The 22,298-nt window shown below is 40.5% G+C and overlaps 2 protein-coding genes across 2 annotated transcripts; one reads left to right on the top strand and one right to left on the bottom strand.

The window, feature by feature from the left end:
• Positions 1-516: 516 nt before the first annotated feature.
• DDX28 (DEAD-box helicase 28) lies at positions 517-3,183 on the bottom strand. Its single transcript, XM_063410666.1, is given in 5 exon segments — positions 517-2,780; positions 2,783-2,944; positions 2,947-3,000; positions 3,003-3,110; positions 3,113-3,183. Coding segments are annotated over 5 exon segments (1,998 nt in total). The 5' UTR covers positions 3,150-3,183; the 3' UTR covers positions 517-1,143.
• Positions 3,079-19,904, top strand: DUS2 (dihydrouridine synthase 2). The gene is made up of 15 exons (XM_063410667.1): positions 3,079-3,317; positions 4,179-4,224; positions 4,921-5,012; positions 5,957-6,000; positions 6,678-6,738; positions 7,977-8,024; positions 8,644-8,709; positions 10,328-10,398; positions 10,785-10,871; positions 10,971-11,139; positions 12,075-12,196; positions 14,837-14,977; positions 16,135-16,222; positions 16,844-16,917; positions 18,108-19,904. Exons 1-15 carry the CDS (start codon positions 3,138-3,140, stop codon positions 18,343-18,345), a joined length of 1,527 nt encoding a protein of 508 aa, XP_063266737.1. The 5' UTR covers positions 3,079-3,137; the 3' UTR covers positions 18,346-19,904.
• Positions 19,905-22,298: the final 2,394 nt, after the last annotated feature.

Genomic DNA, 22,298 nt, shown 5'->3' on the forward strand with positions numbered 1-22,298 from the left:
CTTTAACTTTTACTCTCAATATACTAAGAGTAGATCCAGTGAAGTATTTCCTTAGGAACTAGATTTAGATCCAATGCTGTCATCTTCTCATACACCATAATGTAGATATCTATATATATATTCCAAGTGATTGCACAGCCAAAAGTGGATAGCATGGGAAAAACAGCCACTAAAAGAAAGGGTTGTGGCAAATCACTCCAACAGAAATCAGAGCTAAAATGCTTATTGGTGTGATTATTTACCATGGATACAAACTAGCAGCTAGATATGAAATAACCTCAGCCTCACTTCAACTCTGTTGGTTTGAAGCAAAATAGGACAAAGGCACCACATTCAAAAGAAATCCTACACTCAGACATGAGTCACTAGAACCTGTGAGTCAACACACTTCTTTCATTTAACAGAAGACATCTTCCAGTGTGTTGGGGTTGAGGTTTTTTGGGTTCTTTCAGTCAATTCAGAAACTGGATATTACGGTATGCATTACGGTATGCAGAAAAAATGTGCAGGAAACACTTTAGGGCTTCTTAATTTTTATTTAATATAACATGAAGGAGCAAGATCCTATTTCTCAGTGAAAGGTAACCATAAAATAACAAATTAAGGCCTTTGAAAGAGCATTATTGTGTCTTCTCATTCCCGCTGTAGTTTACAGGCACCTGGGCTAGAATTCTCTGAACGAACTGCTACATCACAAGAAAATCAAGTATCCTTTGTCCCTTAGTCTGTAACCAGTCAGGTTTTTTTCTCCTGCCACAGTAGCAATTTTTAAATTTTAATAACGAATGTTAGCTGATGGTGGTGGGCAGTAATGAAATGCAACAGAGCTGTATATATCATACAGACATACTTTCATTTGGATTTGAATTATGTCTCAAAATAAGTAAACCATATCAACCGATGATGTTGTTCTTCAATATTCTCCAAAAGCATTCTGTTACTCACTTACTAGTTTCCTTTGTGAAAGCCCCATGCTGTGATGGCTGTGCATATGAATACTGCAGCTTCCAGAACAGTGCACGAAGTTAACCTGATCACCTGGTTCTGAAACTTTATTCTTCCAATCTGCCTTACACACAGCAGCTCACTCTGCCTGAATGACCTCAAGGTAAGCTCCTACCAGGGAATGCCTGGCAACCTGAATCAGCCTCCTTTAGGGGAAGGTTTATCAATAGAGTCCATTCCTGGGAGACCCATCCTCTTCCGGGCTGCGGTCTCTATTTTCCGTACCAGGTCCACATCCCAGCGATGGGTGACAAAACTAACCACAGCCCCGGGTGCCTTGCTCCCAACGCGGCCAACTCTCCCGGCACGGTGCAGGTAGTCCTGCAGGGTGTCCGGGAAGTCATAGTTGACCACCAGCTGCACACTGCTGGTGTCCAGCCCCCGCGAGGCAAGGTCAGTGCACACAAGGACAGACACGTCACCCTTCTGGAAAGAGGCAAAGATACCAGCTCTAGCCGCTGCCGACATCTGCCCCTGCAGCCTCAGGTGCTTGATTTTGTGGTCGTCCAGGATATAGCCCAGCCAGTTGACAGTGCTGGCACTGTTGCAGAAGATGAGAACGGCCCCGCCAGATGATGGGCGCTCTTTGAGCAGCTGCAGCAGTTCGGGCAGCTTGTCCCGGCCTTTGAGGCGGACGAACTTCTGCTGGACGTGAGGCGGCAGGCGGTGCAGGCTCTGGGTGCTCAGGCTGACAAACCGGCCCACGTCCGTGAACTTGGCCAGAGTCTCGCTGAGCCCCGCGGGGAAGGTGGCTCCGACCACCACCACCTGCGTCCTCTCCTCGTGGGGACCGCTCGGCCCGGGAGCGCCGGCGGCCAGGGGCGCGTGTGCCAGGATCTCCTCCAGCAGCTCCGTGAAGGACTCGTCCATCAGCGCGTCCGCCTCGTCCAGCACCATCCAGCGCAGCCTCTGCAGGGCCAGGAAGCGCCGCCGCAGCGCCTCCCGCAGCGCTCCGGGGGTGCCCAGCAGCACGGCGGGCCCGGGCGGCGGCGCCCGCAGCTGCCCGCGCAGCCCGCCCGCGGCCCCGCCGCCCGTGAGGCCGCGCACCGCCAGCCCCGCGGGCGCGCACAGCGCCGCCGCCACCGCGCCCACCTGCGCCGCCAGCTCCCGCGACGGCAGCACCACCAGCCCGCGGGGCGCCGCCGGCCCCGCCGCCCCCGCCGGCGCCTCGGGGCGGCCCAGCAGGCGCTCCAGCAGCGGCAGCAGGTACGCCAGCGTCTTCCCGCTGCCCGTCTCGGCGGCGCACAGCGCGCTGCGGCCGCGGCGCAGCGCGGGGATGGCGAGGCGCTGCACGGCCGTGGGCCGGTCGATGGAGAGCCGCTCCAGGCCGGCCAGCAGCGCCGGCTGCAGCCCCAGCTCGGCGAAGGTCGGGCCCTGTCCCGCCTCAGCCGGCGGCGCCTGCAGGGCGGGAGCCGCCTCCTGCGAGGGCTCCAGCTGGAAGTAATCCCCGTACGCCTTGCGGTGCTTCCAGCCCGCCGACACCAGCGGCGGCTGCTCCCAGCGCCCCACGGTCTGCCAGCGGGGCTGGCTCAGCTCCGGCCGCCGGCTCCGCAGCAGCAGCTTCCCGGGACGCGGCGCCGCCGCCTCGCCCTGCTGGCGCCGCCGGCGCTGCGCGCCCCGCTGCAGGCGCTGCCGCAGGGCCCAGGGGACGCGCACCACGGCCCCGGGGGGCTGCGGGCTCCCCGCCGCCGCCGCCGCCCCGCTGCCCGCCGGCCGCCGCGGCAGCAGCAGCGGGAGGGCGAGCGCCGGCCCGGCCCGGCCCAGCGCCATCGCGGCCGCACATGGGGCGGCGGCGCTGCCCGATGACGCCTGAAAGAGGCGCTGGCCCCGGCTCTCCCCGCCCCGCGGAGCCGCGGCGGAGCCACGCGAGGAGGGTGAGTGTGGCGGACGGTGCCGCTCTCTTCTCTCGCCTTTTCCCGCTGCCGGCCGAGAGCCTTCTCCCGCCGCCGCCGCGGGAGCAGACGCGGCCCTGAGGTGCTGTGGCGGGGGCGGCGCGGGCCCCTCGCTCGCTCGGGAGCCCGTGAGGCGGGGAGCATCCCCCGGCTCCCTCACGCTGGGTGAGCCCGGTCCCCGCTGCCCGGCGAACCCTGTCACACCCGCGGGGCACCCACCGGCCCTTCCCGGCAAAGGAAATGACACTCCATGGCGGTCCCCCTGGGCTCTCCCTTTCAGGTGGTACAGCGACAGGAATGACGGTGAACACACCGCTGTGCTTTGGAGGAAAGAAGATCCTGGCTCCAATGGTGCGAGTGGGAACGCTGCCAATGCGGCTGCTTGCTCTGGACTATGGTGCCGATATCGTGTACTGTGAGGTATGGAGAAGGAGCAGTTTGTCTAATAACATTGCCATGAAGTAAAGTACAAATGGACTTTTTTCACTGTATGACTTGTTCTTTTTGCACACAGTTTTCCATTTAAAATGAGGAAAGAATCTCTATGTCTTGAGACGTTTCTCTGAGCCATTCTCAAGTTATGGCAAATCCATGTTTTAAGGCTGTTCAGTAACTTAAAGTAATTTAGACAAAACACCATGACAATTTCCTCAAGTTGTACTTTTATTTGTGTTCAGGGCGTAGTATTTTGTTGTTGTTGTATTTTTTTTTCAGTAGAGTCAGAACTTTGAAAGAACTTTGAAGACTGACTTCATGTCTCATCTGGTTAGTTCTGCTGTGTATCCATATATTTCAGTCATACCATTGCTCTCTTTGTTTTTTCTACGTCTTTTTTAAAGCTGGCTGAAATTGAGGTCTGGGATCCTCAGCAAAAAAACCTATGTGTACCTGTTAGAGTGGATCCAGAGGAGGCCACAGTGATGATCAGACTGCTGGAGCAGCCTACAAATACAGGCTGAGAGAGTCGAGATTGTTCTCTCTGAGGAGACCTTGTTGAGCCCTTCCAGCAGTTAAAGGGGGCTTTTAAAAGAGGGAAAGGAACATTTTACAAGGACAGGTAGTGATTGGACAAGAGGGAACCATTTTAAACTAAACAGAGGAGAGCTTTAGATTAGATATTATTTAGAAGCTCTTTAACCAGAGGGTGCTGAGGTACTGGGACAGGTTGCTCAGAGAATTTGGTCTGTCTAGATAATTATTTAATAAAATGGGCAACTGTTTAGAGCTAGCTGGCTGAAACAATTCAACTCACTGAGATTTTTCTTTCTACTTTCTACTCAGGAGCTGATTGACATAAAGATGCTGCAGTGTAAGAGGGTTGTAAATGGTAAGCATGGCATTTCTTTTGATAATTCCTGTAAGAAGTCTCTTTTCTAGTTAAGATAAAGGGTAATTATTTCTCTGAAGCTTTTTTCCTAGTGACTACAGTGATGTATCAGTACATATAATCTCACTGAATTGTGTCTAGGGCTTACAATGAGCTTTTGAAGTGCTACCTTAGACCTGTCTGCTGCTCTGTAGTTTCAGACTTCCAGTTTGGACTGCAGTAGAGACAGTTTCCAATCATGAATCTTTTTAAATGTTAGCTGCTTGTGACATGATAATATACACACCTTTTCATCCATTACAATAAGGAAGCAATGCATACAAGAACTCACCATTTATCATTCATTTATTAACTTTAAGTCCATGGGCTGGACTTGGAACAACATGATTGTCACTGCAAGTTCTTAAAAAGGTATCTTTGAAACCTGGCCCTTTTTGAGTGGCATAGAAACAGTTGTTTGCTGTGTCCCTGCTGGGAAACAGAAGTTCACTACAAATCTCCTCTCTCCTCCTGCGCCTTCCCAAAAATAGTACTGTTCATTCTGGCTGAGTCATGATTGGGCTTTGATTCTTTTCAAAGAACATCAAATTACTTTGATGGCATTTCATTTATATACAAATTACATTATATGATTTTTTAACATTTTTACATTTGTATAGAATTTTGTCTGTTTTATCTGTTTCTCATTTCATACAGAAGTGCTTGAAACAGTGGACTTTGTTGCACCAAATGATAGAATTGTTTTCAGAACTTGTGAAAGAGAGAGAGAACGTGTTGTCTTCCAAATGGTAAGAAACCAGATACTCTTCTAACAACTCAGTAAAACGTGGTAGTGCTGGTGACACATTGATGTCTGTCTGAACCAGCTCTCCCTGATGCAGACTGTCATTTTCTTGGTGTTTCAGGGGCAGGTAAAGTTTCAAACTAAATGTGTTGTGGAATTTCTGAGCTGTTGCTACAAATCAAGATTCTACATTGTAAGCTTTCCTTAGAGCTGTTTTCAGCAGAGGTGATTAAGATAAGCTCTCTGCTCTCCAGCAGCTTGTTTTTGTAACAGATATCTTAGATATATTTCTGAACTTATGGATGTGGAAAATAAATTGTGCTGATGTCTGACCACACGCTGAAGTTTTACACTGTCCTGTAAGCAGTCTCACTGGAAAGACTGAAAGAAATGGCATTGTTTAGTATAAACAAGAGAGGATTAATTTGTGCATTAGTATTGCACAAATGGATTAAACATTCCCTCTGCTGAAGAGAAAAAGACAGAAATTTGCTCTTAGAGACCATTCTGTGTAGGACAAGAGATGATGGGCTTGGAGGGAGGGAGAAGCATGAGTGGACTCCATTAGGTGCTGAAAAGACCTTTTACAGTGGTAATGTAGCCCTGAAATAGGTTGCTTGTAGAGTCTGTAGAATTGTTTTTAGTGGAGCTTCTTAATAACATTAAAATAGATGTCTATTGCTGAAGGACTAAGAACATTTGATATTGCTGTGGGTGAAGAGGTCAGTCAGACCTCTTTGGATCCTTTTTTGTATCACCTTTTATCACCCAGTGGTTGACTCCAGTACATGCTGTAGGTGAATGTGTTAAGTATTCAGTGTGCCTCTGAGTGGGTCTCTATACTCAATGCTCAGAACAAATATACTTGTACACATGTGCAAGTAAGCACCTTGGTTTTTTATTAATTTGATGATATTGTAATTATAAATCCTTTTCTTTTATCAACAGGGTTCAGCAGATGCTGAAAGAGCCCTGGCAGTAGCTAAGCTTGTGTAAGTCATCTTCTCCCACTCTCTTCCCACCATGGGTTTGTCTGGCATTTTTTGTACAGATGAATTATTATAGAAGACAGGTTTTTATGATTTAGGGCATAGGAAAAGTGCAGGGCACTTTTCTTGATTCCTGGGGCATTAGGGAAATGCAGCTGCATAAATTCTGTGCTGGGATGGCTTTTTGCTTGTGGAAGTGTGTCCTTGATCTCTCCAGTATGAATTGCCCTGGCTATTGCACAGCTGCAAGACCAATATACCTGAAAATGTCCCTTTCTATTTGTGGTTTAAAGCCTCCAGTAATGTATTGTGCAGAAATGAAAGTGGCTCTCAAAAAGGTGGTTTTTAAATAGATGGAAGTTTCAATGGGACTTGCTGTAGTGATACTGGTGGATATACTTTATATAGGATTAAGTATATAGAAGGTATTTGAGATGAGTATTTGCAGCTTCTGCACAGCACTGGTTATTGAAACCTGTGGACAATCTGATCTTCAGATCATCATTAAGATTTATATATTTAACTAAATGAGAAGCTAAAAATTCAGAAGTTCAAGTAAACTTTACCTTAAGTTCTCATTTAAGCCTTAATGAAGATGGAACAAATTACCTGTAAGGATATCTGTTTCTTGATTCTTGTTCTAATATGCTAAAAATATCTAATTTTCCCTTCTCTTTCAGAGAGAGTGATGTGGCTGGTATTGATATCAACATGGGATGCCCAAAAGAATATTCTACTAAGGCAAGTGGATTTTGATTACTCTTAAATGAACCTTTTCTGTCTTGGAGGTATGGAATGTGGAATACATGGCCTGGTTTTCATATTAAAACAGTAACATTTTGATGCAGAGAAAAATTAAATTTGATTTTTTGTAGTAAACAGAACACTCTAGAAGGTGTCATGGCCCTAATACAGTAAAATAACATAGGCTGTTAGAAAATTAAATTCTTAAAGGCTAGATAAAATGAAGGGATTTGTTTAGGGTTTTTTAATGTTTTTCTGAAGTCATTAATTTGTTGGGTGAATGAAATATGTTCTGCCTAGCCTTAATAAAAATTGAGATCAAAATTTGTCATCTGAGCAAATAGATGGCAAAAACCAGTTCACAATTTAGTAACACTGAATTCAATTATTTGTCAGTTTTAAATGGTAGGATAATGGATCAGTTAAAACCTGGGAGATTTCTTTTTCTTTGTAATAAAGCACATGGAGCTGTAAATTAGTCCTGTATCTGTGACTGGAACAGAGCATTCAAACTGGTTGTTAGGACTGTAAAGCCACTTGGTGTAGAGATAAAGGATCAATAAATTGGACCATGGTACTCCATTTTGATGTCAAATGCTCCACAGAACCATAATTAAGAACAAAACACTAAAGTATCCATCTTGTACTAGGGTGAAAGATCAGAAGTTCAACTGCTGGTGAATGGCTATTCTCCAACAATAGTTCTGGGTACAAAAATGTTGTTGGCCCCTGTATCTATGTATGCAGATGAAACAGGGTGGGAAGAACAGCTAAAATATTAAATTGTTCATCATTATGTTAATTGTTCATTATTTCTGTTCAATAAAGGCACTTAATTTGTCTTAGTCTCTTTTTAAAATGTAGTGAGTAGACAGAAAGTACTGACTTAAAGACCTCTCAACTGTAATGTGTAATATTAAAACAATAAATTTGTTCAGCTGTCACTTAATGAGGGGAAAATGGATGATTATATTTGCTAAAAATAGCTTTTGAAATCCTGTCTGCTCCCCAAAGTGATGAGAGCAAGTTGATGCCCTGAATTACTGCTTGATTATTCTGATATGGGTCTAAGAAATGTTGCACCAAGGTGTTCACTGACAGTCCTGCATTTTAAATTTTGCCATTTTTTTCCTTAATATAACATTGTGCTTTTGTTGTGGCCTGCTATTAGGCAAAACAACTGAGCTGAAAAGCGTGTTTGCCTAGTGGATAACAGCTTCTGTCTGTTTTCCCAGGGAGGGATGGGAGCAGCACTGCTGTCTGATCCTGACAAAATAGAGTCTGTGAGTATCACCTGGTGGGGCTGCAGCTGCCTGGGAAAGAATTGTGCACTGTCCCCTACTGGCAGCAGGAATGAGTTCCATAGGCAGCAAATCTGTGATCACTAGAGTGGAATACTCAGTTTAGGACACTGGAGTTAAGATTATAGAGAAATATTCCTGATTTAGTTCTCCTTGCCATTATCTGGACTATAAAATTGCTACCTTCTTTTTTTTCAGTTTAAAAACATTCAGCGTGGTGCAAGTTTTACGTGTCTGTGTTTTACATGTAGTTTGAAATTATCAGGGTCCACTGGTCACATCATATTAAAAGCAGTGTTAAAACTCCAGCAGCGGTTAATTGCTCTCTAAAAATCCTAAAAATCTCTAAAAATCTAATCTTGAAATTAACAAAGAAGTGGAAGTAAAAAATGCCTTAGACTAGAAGTAGGCTTGTGTATCTACTGAATAGAATTGTGTGTTCAGTTACAGACTGTGAATATCTGTCTGGCATGCAAGACTCTTATAGAGGTTACTCTGTAAACAGTATTACTTTATTCTAACTTCTTTTCAGGAGAGAAAGGAGGAGAGTTTTAGTAATGCCACTGTTGTGATCAGGTTTTTGTCTTCTTTTTTTTTTCAGATATTGACCACTCTTGTTAAAGGAATTTGTAAACCAGTAACCTGCAAAATCCGTATTTTGCCCTCAGTAAGAACATAAATCGTTGTACTGAAGTGTTCATCTGTTATTTCTCTGATTTACTATCAGTTAGAACATGTGTTGTTGTAGTATGTTTCACTGTACACCTGTTGCTGTGAAATAGCACTTGGAATTAAAATTTCTGTTTGGGATGCTGTCCCAGCCTGAATGGTTATCTGGCCTGGGGTGCAAGAGACTGAGTGTGGGCTTGTCAGATTCCATGATATGCAGGGGCACAGAGGCTTTTATCCTGTAAATTTCATGAGTAATTTTTATGTCATAGAGGTACAAAAGAGTGTAGAGCAGCCTTGAGAACCCCTCAAGCAGCCAGTAGATGCTGTTAATTCCTGTTTTTCACATGGGGTAGCCAATAGATGATTGTTTTCTGTTCTCTCAGACTAATTTTTCTTCCATACTATGTTCCTGTTCTTGCTCTTAGAACAGCCAATGAAGTTACAGGGTTTGTCTTTTTCAGAATCTTTTTCCAGAGGTTTTTTATACCTGATGTAGTTTCCTTGCTGCTTTTTTTTATTTTGCAGATGAATTCCCTACATATTTTTAAACCTCCAAGAGATGATGGACCTTCTCTTTTAAAGACTGATTATTTTGCAATTGGGTATTTAATTACCTGCCTAGATACTGTGATTGCATATGACCTAAATAGATGGATGAACTGTACCTGAGCCAGCTTTGTTCAGAAGTCATTTATGTGTTGGGATAAATAAAAGAAGCTTGTGTGAAAAGAATCAGTAACCCAGTCTAAGATAATTTTGGTTCTGAAGTATTAAATCAGTGAACTGGCACCTTTTTGTTTCAAGCTGGTTTTGCATAATGTCACCCATCAGAACAGCAGGAGAGCTTCTGGCTCTGCATCCCTGCCAGCTGGGACACGTTACAGTTTCCAAAGACTAAATCTGATATGTTTGGGATGAGCCACAGATACTCCTCCAGCTTTTGAAAGGAAATTTTGCCTTACCTTTTTTCATTTCCTTACCTTTCCCTAAAGGTACATAAGACTGGCTAATGCAGCAGTGTGTCAATTTTATTTCTGCTTTTTAAGAGCATTTTACCTCTTTGAAGATATACCTCTTTGAAGACTGGTCCTTTTGATTTACTGGGCATGTATGAATATCCTTAGAATTTTTTAGATGCTGATTGACATTTTTAAGAGACATTTGAAAGGAATATTTAAGGTTGTGTGATTGCATGTTAGGTTGATTTCAGAAGACATCCTCTTACTGAAAAGCATTTTAATTACAATTTAGGAGCAGTCATTAGAGAGGACTTGCTAATGAAGTGTTCCAATCATTTTCAATTGACAGTCTGAGAACCTGTTGGAAAATATTCTCCTTCTGCAGAGTATTATGTCAGCTGGTTTGAGAAAGTTTGTAATCTGTAGGTTCAAGGAAGCATTGAAAATGGGTTCTTATTTTTTTCCATAGCACTTTTTCCAAAGTTCTTTAACTGAAGTATGTATTAAATGGTTACAGGTATTGTGTTGTTGATGAAAGACAGGAATCACATCCCTCTTGATAAAAGACTTGCAGCATTTGTTTGTACAATGATCACCTGATAGGTACTCCTTTTGCTTTGAATTAAAATCATGTCAGTCTGTCTTATCCCTCAGGTTGAGGATACTGTGAATCTGGTGAAGAGGATAGAGAAAACTGGCATTGCTGCCATTGCAGTCCATGGAAGGTAAATTAATCTTAGGCAAGAAAGATTGTTTTGGTTTGTTGATGACTGTAGCACAGTATGATATGACTGATGTGAGTGTACTCTGTACTCTAAATGTAATATGTGGTTCTGATTTCAACTGTTGACTGAATTGATGTTCTAGAAAATCAAGTCAGTAATTAGGGAATTGAACTGCTTGCTGTTCTTTTCCTAAATATTTTTCTCAAAGACCAAATAAAACTAAAATTATCCTGCATACTTTGTATCTAAAATATCAAATATATAAAATAAATAATCTGAAACAAGTATATCCCAATAATCCTTGTGTCATGTCTGCTGTGGTGTAGAGATCTGTAAATTCCACAGAAAATCTTTGGTCTTGTCTTTTTTTCTTGTTTGTTGGAAAGGAAGAAGGAGGAGAGGCCCCAGCACCCTGTCCACTGTGATGTGATCAAGGCTATATCTGAAGCTGTCTCCATTCCAGTAATAGCAAAGTAAGTTGGACTAATTAGCTCATTATGGTCAGATGAACTTAAGATTTCCAAGTGCAGGAAAAAGAACCATGATTAATTACATTAATTGTTAATTTTTAGTGGAGGATCTCATGACTTCATCAAAGAATATGCAGACATTGAGACCTTCCAGAAAGCAACAGCTGCCTCATCAGTCATGATTGCTCGTGCTGCCATGTGGAACCCCTCCATCTTCAGAAAAGAGGGGTTTTGCCCCTTGAAGGATGTCATGCAAGATTACATCAAATATGTATGTTTTATTAAGATCTTACTTGTAATTAACATGGTCTAGAACTGTTAAGCCAAATCTTCCTGCAGTATCTTAACTCCTGTTCATTTCAAAGACTTGGTTCTGGGGGTGTTTTAACATAGTGCATGAGCCCTGCAATCAACCCCTGCTTCCTCTGTTTGATTTCATTCAGAAAAAAAATCTTCAGAAATCTGTATTCACAAAATGCTTTTTAGCCCTATTTTCTAGGGAACATTTATGCGACTTACCAGGCTATCAAAAATGCCAAGAAATTTAAAAATATGTAGTCTAACTCTTTCAAAGTCCCAGTTGTACATTGGAACAGATTATTATATACAGTATACAGTATCAAATTTACAACATTGAACAGAAAAGTGAAGGAGTATTAAATACTCAGTTGCTCCTAGATTCACTTTTAGAAATTAATTACTTTTCACAAATACTGTCAAGAAGCAGGGGAGCAAAGGGAATGATTTGCCATTAAAGTAATGCTGTATTGTAGTACTGTAGCTCTATTAGCCAAGTCATCTAATATATAAAGTTTTATCCATTATTCAAAGGACAAAATTTTAACGACGTAATAGGAAATTAGAAATCTGTAACTTTGATCATGTCATCAATTCAAATTGGTTTTTTTTAATTGAGCTTGCTATTAACCAGTTACTTACTAAAATATCAGTACATTGCTTGTCAATGATGTAAACAGGTCAACTCTTTCTTCAGAAGTATGTGAGTCAGTTGAACTTTAGTTGATGAATCATGCCAGAATAGTCAGATTATAGTCACATTCATGGGTAGTGTTGTATATGTTACTGAGGAGAATACAGTGTGGTTTGCCTTTCAAAAATGATTGTGAAAGTCATCAAGAGACCATGTGCAGTATAGAAGATAAATCTGTTTGGTGTGTTTTTAAATTCTTGGTCTCTTTCCATCAGGCAGTGAGATACGACAATCACTACACCAACACTAAATACTGCTTGTGTCAGATGTTGAGAGAACAGTTGGAAACCACTCAGGGTAAGAAGTTGCACGCTGCACAATCCACACAGGAAATCTGGTAAGCATGGACTTCACAAAAGGAGTTGGACTCTGTCAAACTTGCACACCTCTTCTCTATCTAGCTCTGCCTGGCATTTCACACTGTCAGGAGAAGTTGCAAAAACCCCAAAAATAACCCCAAAAAATCCAGATGGGAGATGTGAAATAACAGAGTAAACTTTCCCAGGTTTCCTCCATGTTCAGATGTTAAATCTTTAACCCTAAAACTCTCTATATTCAGCACATTAATTTGAGTGGTGCTTCACTGAGTGACAGGCATTTATCCAGTATTTGCATTAAGTGATTAAGAAAAATTTCAGCTTGTGTGAAATTTTGTGGAACTTGTCTTCTTCCAAGGATATTTATTTGATTTAGCTTTCTCTTTTGCATGTGGGGTTTTTAATGTTACTGGAATATTTATAATATATTTAAAGTGAACACTTAGAAACTCAAAATTATGTATCAGGGTTGTCTGGTACTTAACTGTAATTTTCTGTGCTGCTTTTCATACCTGGAATAGCCTAATGTATGATGGCAGTCTTTTTGAGGAAATACAGTAGCTTTAAGGAATCTTGTCATCCTGCATATCTGAAATAGTCTGGATGAAATTTCTCAGTGGGAGAGACAGAAATGAAAGAACAAAAATTTTGAGAGAAACCATAAAATAGGCTAGTGAAAAAAGAATTTGCACAGAATTAGGGGAATTCAGGTTTGAACACATCCCAAACTGAACAAAATAAAGTTCTGAGCTTGCATGTATCATATCCATGTTGTGTCTTATAATTCTGATGGAAGGGAGGGGAAGATTCTCCTTGGTTTTTATAAAATGAACAGTCTGAAACTGTTTGAGATCTAATGTGTATGGAAATGGATGGAAATGTTGAAAGCTTGAAATATTTTGAAAAAGAATTTATTGGTTTCTAGCAAACCCTAATCATCATTCTGTTCATGTTCAAAATGGATGGAAATGCCTGCAGTCTTTTTGCCATTTTATTGCCCTTTAACAATTTTGGCTTTCTATAAATAATTCTGTCCATGATTTTTACATTACAGTACAATGAGGGGAATTTGTATTGCATGTATAAAGGGAGCTAGACTTCATTATTCTTAAAGGAGGGGTGGAATCCGTGAACAACATTTAAACTTTTTCACTTTGGCAACTTAAAGAATTTAACATATTTTAGTGTGCTAACAGACTGTCTATTTTGATCATAGATTTAGAGTTTAGGAAAAAAGATACAGTACAGATTGGAACTCAAATCTTTTGCAACTTCAGTAAAGTCTTAGCCCGAAGGGTGGTGGTGTTTTCTGCTGTATGGATAGCAATGCATAGTATGTAAAAGAAATCCTGTAAAGTAACAGATTTCACAGGTAATTAGAGATGTCACAGTTCATACACATAAACACTGGACAGAGATCTAGTGTAAAACTATGGGCTTTATGTGCTATGTCTAACAATTCTTTAGGGGCTTCCAAAATCAACCTCTCTCAGTTTTTGTGCATGTGATGCAATACCAACTTCAAAATGGGCTGAAGCAATGTGTGTGCAGGAGAGGGGGACAGAGAGAGCCATTTGTAAATTTATGAAACTGCTTTCTGCCAGCAAATTTGGTCTTTTAACCCCTGTTCTGAACAACCTGTTTCATGTCCAGATAACTGAGGAACATTCAGTTTTTAAAAATGCACCAGTTTAATCTTCAGACAAAAATCGTGCATAATTCTGCTGTCTCCTGGTGGTGAGGACGGGTTACAGCCATTTGAGCTTTAACCTCAGTGCTGAATGCAGGAGAACAGCCTGCTGCTCTTCCCACAAAACATTTACATAGCAGTATGTAATAAATTGCCTTCCCTTAGAAGCATAAGTTTGTATTGTTCAGCTTCACTGCTTTTTTGCTTGGAGCATTGGAGGTGGCTTTGTGGGCAGAATTCATTTTGTCATTGAATAGCCCCATATCAACCAGCATCACATAACAGAAAGTAAAAGTTTCTTTTATACTGCAGGTTTTATTGCCATTATCATCTGCAGAAAATCAACAGTCTCAGTTTTTCAAAGTAGATCCAGCCTGCCATGAATTTGAAATTTAAAAGGATTTGAGGCTTTTACCTTTGCCTAAATTCCTAGTTGCTTCTTCTCTTTATTCAGGCTTGTGAATAATACTCTGAAGTCAGAAAGTGTGAGATTTTGAGGGTTTTGGATGCTGTAGAGTTTATTGCTTATAGTATTTTAATTCACTAGAATTAGAAGAATATTTTTCCTACTTTTTGCTTGTATTGCCCTTGTGGAACTGATGCACCAGGAGTCACTCTGAGATGTTTGTTTGCTGATTTATCCAACTGCAAGTTATTAAATGAGCTACTAACATGAACATTGTAGGATCTGTATTTCTGACTGATTCTGCCTGCACTTCCAGGCTACAAATTGCATGTGTAGTGTTGGAAATCAGAACATTCCTTATCTACTTGTAGCTCAACAATGATTGGTAAGGATTGAAAGAGAAACAGTGTAATGTCACTGTGCAGAATGTAGCCACACTTCATTCTCTGTACTCTTAAAATATACTATAAACACAATTAATTTCTACATTTTCTTTTTCTGTCATAAATGTGATACAAAAATGTATAAACTGATTTCTAATATAAAGGAATTCTGTTTGAATAGTGAAGCCTTTGAAATGGGTGACTTCTATGAAGAAACCACAGCTATTTTTGAAGCAAAGAAATCTTTAGAAACCAAGATGCAGGATGAAGATGACCAAATGGAAGATCCAGATGTCATAAAGATGGCTGTTAGATTTGACAAGTAAGCATGCAAATCAAGTTTTTCACTCTCTTGCATCTCTGAATAATAACTGTGAGGTTGACAGTGTCTTACCAGTTTTTTGAAAATGATGATTTTGCAAAACAGCACTTAGTGAATTCCTATGAAGCAGTAAGTGATCATCATTGTGTAATCAACACTCTTCCTGTGCCATTTGAATGTTGTAGGATGTCCTTTAGTTCCAGCCTTCCTGAGACTGCTTAATTCTCTCAGTTAGCTTGTTACAGGTTCTGAGTGCTCTAAAACAAAAAAAATAACATCTCTATGTAGAAATGTGTATTACAAAAATGTGGAGTTCAGTTATTTTTAGTGAAACTTGAGCAAAACATAATAATTTTTCTATAAGAAGTGCTGAACAAATTTCTTAATAGTCTTCTAAGTAGATAACATGCTTATCTGAAGTCTTCTAAATATGTTCCACCATAAGCTATTCCTCAAAAAATTAATTCATGGAATTGAATTCTATTTTTTATAATTTAATTGTAATCTCTGAAGCCTATAGAATTGCTGTTACTTTCAGTGTTAAACTCGTGTTTGCTGGTTTTGCATATAGACCTATCAAACAGCTCAAGAAGAGTGTGATATGTAAAATGCTCCACAAATCCAGTTACAATGCTTGAATATTAGAGGATATATTACCTGACTCCTTGAGAACTGAATACAGATTTTATAATGTTTTTTTTGCTCTGCCATGTGCAAGGGGCTGTAATTCTGTGTCAGTAACTGAATAAATTCCTACATTTCCTACCCTTTTTTCATTTAATTACTGCTTCGTAACAGAAGCAGCTTCTCCTTTCTTCTACTAATATTTAATTGATGCTTATAATAAGCAGTACCAAACTATATCTCTCTTCTGTGTCACCTATTTAGTTAGAATCTCCTTTCTGGTAAGTATCTCTTCTCTACCTGTATTACTACAGGATGTAAATGTTTGGGAAGAATTAATAGAAAACTTTATTATTTTAGATGTTTTGCCACACTTATTACTTGAGTTATCAAATGAGGAAGAAGCATCTTTTTCATAATTTGAGCTCAAATTATGAGCTCAAATAACTGCTAGAAGTAATACACTAAGCAGTGCTGTCTGTTTTAAAACAGAACATTGTGCACAGTTGTTGACCACAAATTTTTTTGTCTAGGCGAGAGTATCCACCACAGATCACTCCAAAAATGTATCTTCTGGAATGGTGCAGGAAAGAAAAGCATCCCCAGCCTGTTTATGAAACTGTGAGTCAATGTAAAACCCTTTCAAACCTCTTCCTTTGCCTTGTGTATGAAATTAAGTATTTTAGGACTCAAAGTAGTGAGAAATTCTGCTTGCCAGTCTGGTGTAGTAGCTCTTTCAGAAAGCAGCTGCAGAAATGGTAGTGCACATAGGTATGAAAATAGCAGCTTATTTTATTAGAAAATAAAAAATTAAAACTCAGACCTTCAGTCTGCTTCTGATTTTTTGAAAGAAATTGCTGTAACTGCTTGGTCATTATATAGGAGCCCATGACTGACTTGCTTTTACTGCTACTGTGAAGTAAAAAATTAAGTCTTGGAATGTTTTCGCTTTTGTTGCACACGGTTACAGATAGGAACTGTATGGGACAGGAGCACCTGTTTGGTTAGATGCAGACATTATTTGATTACTTTTTATTTTTGTAAAGCAAAAATATTTACAGTTTTAACAATATTGAATATGTATGGTGAAATGTATGGTGTGAATTAGGATGATTTTAAAGTTATGTTACTTGTTGTTCTTGTCTTTATACCTGTGAAGGAATGTTGATGATGTTGTTTCTTCTGTAAATTACATGACTGGTTTTTGACATCCCCTCTCCTATTAATTCATTTTTTGTACAGGTTCAAAGACCACTGGATAGATTATTCTGTTCAGTAGTGACAGTAGCTGAGCGAAAATATCGATCAACCCTGTGGTAAGCCTTCCTTAATGGGTTTTTCAGCTGGATTTTTGTTTCTGAAATGTTGCTTAAAAACTTGCATTAAATGGATATTCCAGTTGACTTTGATAAAAATCTAGTTAAAGCTACCTTCTAAAGTTACTTCTAGGAGGGAGAAAGGATTAAAAACTTGTGAGAATTGAATGTGACAAGAGGAAATAAGCACTGGCACAATCAAGTAAACAGTTACAGATTTTAATTCACTTTGTGTTAGTCCACGAGTTGTATTGGAGGGGGAGCAAATAGGTGACCCAGTTCCATTCTGTAAGTGACGAGTTCAGAAAGAAGCCAAGGGAGGCAGAGGGGGGATGTTGGAGGAGGTTGTCTTCAGGCACTACAGCAGATCCATTCCCAATAAGAGGTCAGGACTAAGTGTCTGTATCCAGTGAAGCAGAGGACAGTACACTGAGTTCTTGGAGATCACAGTTAATTAGCAGCTACATCCAGGGCTGCTCTAAAGTTTCATGATGATATTTTATACAATCATCTATTAATACTGGAGTTGACTTGAGGCATTTGCACCTAAGGTGATCTTGATTTAACTGCAAAGCTAGAGCTCAGCATTGAACATTTAAAACAGGACAAGTGCACACATCTGCTTTGCAGCCTTTCTGTTCAGAGACTTTAGGAAGTTATGCTCAGCTGATACGAAATTTTGAGAAGATAATGTTGTCAAATACTGACTTCCACAAACGTGTGATGTGCAGTCTTGCTCAGAAGTGACAGAATTTTTTATTATTATGGACCAGTTCCTGCTTTTGTCAGCATCAATGAACTTGTACATCTGCCAGAAAATATACTTACGCCTGAGCCTCTTTGAAGAAAATGATCCTTCATAACTCAGTTTTGTTTAGTGATCAGATTTGTAGAAGTTACCTGTCTGAGGATTGTGTGAGCCAAACACACATTGACCATGTACCTTTGAAATGGAGTTTGAGAGACAAGACCTGATAGAAACAGATAGTCTAGGAATATTGCATCAGGAGTGAGGTATCAACACTTGACATCTAGCAAGACTGAAATAATTTCTGGATCTGACCTGTTTTGTCCTCGGCTACAAATGCGGTTTGTTTCATGGTGTTGCATCAGAGACAGGAAATGGTCTCTTGGCAGTGCAGAGACCTCAGTTTCTACTTTTATGTGTGCTCTGTGTGCTTGCTCTTCAGGGACAAGTCCAAGAAGCTGGCAGAACAGGCTGCAGCTATTGTCTGTCTGAGAACATTGGGTGTCCCAGAGGGAAAGCTCTGCGAGGGAGAGAATCACCTGATGAACAAGCGCAAGAGGGGAGAGCAGGAGTGTGTGATTAGCAGAGACTCGGGAGAGGAGCTTGCTGAACCTTCCCAGAAAAGAGCTAATTTTATTGAAGAAGCTTCTGACATGGATGTGCCAAAGATGCCACGATAGCATGGAAATTAGAGGTCCATGCAGCCACAAATGAGCTCCTGTTTGTATATCTTGCTGTTCACATTTCACTTGGATTCTCCCAGAGACAGATAAATTTCCCAGTTGTGAAAAATGCCACTGAGATGTTTACTGTTCACCACTCACTGTCCCTATGGTGCCTTTCAGATGATAATTAGCAACTTGATTTTAAAGAACATGGAGAAGTTAATCCCAATAATAAACTTTTTTAAAATATCAGGTATTTTCAAAGCAATTTTGTCATTGGTTTCATTACCTGTTTTTTATTTTTAATAAGTCTACAGTGTGCTAGTAAGAGATGTGTTAATACATCATCCACAAGCAGAGGAACAGAACTGTATATTGGAATTGTGTAGTTAATCAGAAAAATCAATGTAGGAAAATAATTAATAGCAAAGTAGACATGGTTGTGTCAACTGAGTTTTATGCATGCTTTGCAAGCTTTGGTTACACCCCTCGTAGAGGGAAGAACTTAAAGATTGTAAGAGAAGCATTAAAATAATGTTTTTCTGTGATGATTTCTACATTTTACCCTTCAGAAGTATGACAGTAGAATTAACCATCCTTTCCTGGTCTTAGGTGTTAACAATTGTGTCTTTCCAGTAAGGAGCTGGAGCCAAGCCTGGTAGCAATGACTTTGTTGAATGAAGGCCCTTTGAGTTTTTGTCTTTTGAACTTGAAAGTCCTCACAAATATCTCTATTACTTGCAGTAATGGCCATTCAAATAGGGCCTTGTGTGTTCTTGAAGTGTGACCTTGTTAGTCTCAGTAATCAGCTGTTGGTGATGCAGGGGTCTTGATCAAAGGCCCATGTTCTCTTCTTGGTTCTCTATCATCACAACTTCCTATTAGAGTAAACTATAAGTAAATTCTATATGCCAAGAGAGGATATAGACCTTGTCTGATGCATGGCAACTCAGCCGAGCTTGTCTGATTTAAATTAGAGTTCCGAATCTTCAAAAGAATGCCAAAAGAATTCAGAGATTTCTGTTATTAACAGTTTATTGAAATGGTGACTTGGTTTCCCTCAACAGTGCAAAGGATCTTGAGATTATCAGCTCTGGTCTGAAAACAAAACGATGGGGATGTATCATGATCTCTAAAGTACTTTGTATAAAGAATGTACAAGATATAATTCATTTGGTTGTATTTGATTCCTCAAGTGATAGTGCCAAATTAAACCATTCTTTTAAAAAGGAAGAACAATATCTCATCAGATAATATTCAGGCTTGTGAAGTTCAAATGTCTGCTGTTTTGATTAGAGTACTTTGCAGTAAATCTATGCAGTCTGGGAAGAAGAAAGTTTTTCTTGTTCAATTTGTACATTGCAGTAAATGCATTTAAATATGTTTACAATTGATATCATTTTAGTGCTACAGTTTTACTCTGAAGCACTAAAAAAATTTGCAGTATTAATCAGAAATTTCAGAAGTAGCCCTTTTCCTATTATAAGTTCTATCTGGATATCTTACTTTTGTCAGAAGTGTGGGAGCCTTAATAATAAAGAAAAAGTCATTTTTAGGTCCTGCTACCAGTGTGGTTTGCAAGGTTTAATGTAATAGAATCATGGAATGTTTGAATGTGGAAAGGACCTCTGCAGATTGTGTGGTCCAAACCCTGTGCTCAAAGCAGGGTGAACAAGGGCAGGTTTTCCAGGACTGTGTCTTAGCTGGATTTTGCACAACTTCAAGGATTGAGACTCCACAACCTTTCTTGGCAACCTGTTCTAGTGTTTGAGCACCCTTAAGGTAAGGAAAAGTGGGGTTTTTTCCCTTTTTCTACATGGTATTTCAGTTTGTGCCCATTGCCTCTTGTCCTGCCACACAGAAGGATCTGGCTTAGTCTTGTCATCGTTGTCTGTATAAAAGGAAAATTGAATCTTTGGGCAATATAGATGGTGGTGTCTAAGTACAGCATGGACTTGTATGACAGCAATTACTGTGGATCAGTGGAAGTTACAGTGGATTGGGATGAGTTTGTAGATAACTCAGTCATGAGAGAAGCATTATGTTTCTCTTTTGACTCAGAAAAAACCCAGAGATTACTCAGGAGAAAGTGTGCCACTGCTGACTTGAACTTCTTACAGAAGAGAGATAGGATTATTCAATTTAGGAGCCAAGGCCTTCATAGCAGTATTTGTACCCTGGGGGTTTTTATTTCTGGTATTTTGTCATGGGATGTGAATGTGCACCCTCCTGCCTCCTTAGTGAGGTTCAGCCTGTGCAGACTTTTCATATTGCTTCCTTCCAGACAGTGACTCCATGCAATTCAGAACACAGGTTTGTGGTGAAAGGTGGATGTTCCAGTGCTGCTTGAGAAGTTGTAAATCTTGGGTTCATTTGAACAGGCTAGCAGATTTCTGCAGGATGCTGTCAAAAATTCACATGTAACTGTAGTTGAAGATAGATGCCTTAACACAGGTGGTGTAAGTACCAGCCTGGAGGTGCTTTACTACTCATCTTTTATTACAGAATATGTACCTTGGCTTGGTTGATGGAGACAGGTGGATAAAACTGGCTGCATAGATTTGTAAGAGTGAAACAAATTCTATGTTAACACTAGTCTGCAAAGTGTATGTATTAAATCAAATGGGTGTGCTAAAGGTTTCTGTTTTCTAATAACTGCATGTTTTCAAATACTTTCTGAAATTATTACATGGTTGCCAATGTTACACTTACTCCTCTTAATTGTCTGCACTGGTTGTACACATTGACGGGGTTGTCTGTGCTGTAGTTATGGATAGGCCAAATGGAGCCTGTGAAAATGGGAGTGAGGAGTCAGTCTGTTGGAATGAGCTTGTAGTGCTAAATATAGAAGGGCTGTAATTCTGGTAAATGGCTAGAAAGTAACATTTGACACCTTTGATCAGCTTCAGGAAGAATCAAAGTTGCACATATATATATATATATATAAAAAATATATATGTGTGTGTGTGTACGCACTTGTCAGAATGTTGTGATTTAATGTATTCCTGTTACATACTTTGATTCCTTATGATTCTGTTACAACTAATGTGTGACAGCTTACCCTGCTTTGATTCAATTCATGCTAACCAGTTCTACAGATAGGATAACTGTATTTATCGTATGTGTTTCCGTCTCAGTACTGGTGGCGAGGTAATTACTCCAGTGCTTTCCTCCTAGAAATCCTTACGTTCTCATTGCTTTTAAGAGCAACTGGTTACTGTCAGTTTCTGCCCTGCTTCTCTTCCCTGCTGTACCTTCCAGAAACAGAAGGTGGCAGGTTTTTTTATTGTTTTCAGAAAAATACGCTGACTTCTGCAGTATTTACCAATCCAGCCATTGCACTTCAGCATTCTTGAATAGGGTGTCAGTTGAGACCACAGCTGGGTTGGAGGATATTTAGCTGTACTTTTCAGAAACTTTTTTTATAATTTTTTTTAATGTGGTGTGAATATACTTGGCCAACACCAATGAAAGCCATGCTCTATTTTTAAGTATTTGCTTGGTGAAAATGTTTTGCTGTTAATCCTGCGGAACTCTGTGAAGCAACTAGCGGGATTTTTGTCCCAGGGGTACCATTAAAAAGCAGTTATATTTATTTTTTGGTAGTGATGCTGCAGAGAGTATTTATAATGATCCCTGCCAAAGTGTGGTCCATGGGTATAGGGAGATCTGTAACTCGTACTCCCTGTATTTTGCTTACTAGAAACGTGAATGGGAATGCAGAGATATTTTTACCAGCCTTTAGTGTGGATGCACTCACTGTGGGTCTACCTCCAGGGCCTTGCTGGCTGGAATGCTTTTTGGAATGTCCCGGGCTCTGAGCCCAACCCCGCCCTGGAATGTGAGGTTAAATGTTGGCGGTACAAATACAGAGTTTGAATATCAAAATCCTAGAGTTCCCCAGCACTGCAGTTTCAGAAACTGGCAAGTGAGCCACATGTCAGCTCAGCTGCTCCAATTCAAAGAAT

The sequence above is a fragment of the Prinia subflava genome, chromosome 13 (assembly GCF_021018805.1).
Source record: "Prinia subflava isolate CZ2003 ecotype Zambia chromosome 13, Cam_Psub_1.2, whole genome shotgun sequence".
NCBI classification, from domain to species: domain Eukaryota; kingdom Metazoa; phylum Chordata; class Aves; order Passeriformes; family Cisticolidae; genus Prinia; species Prinia subflava.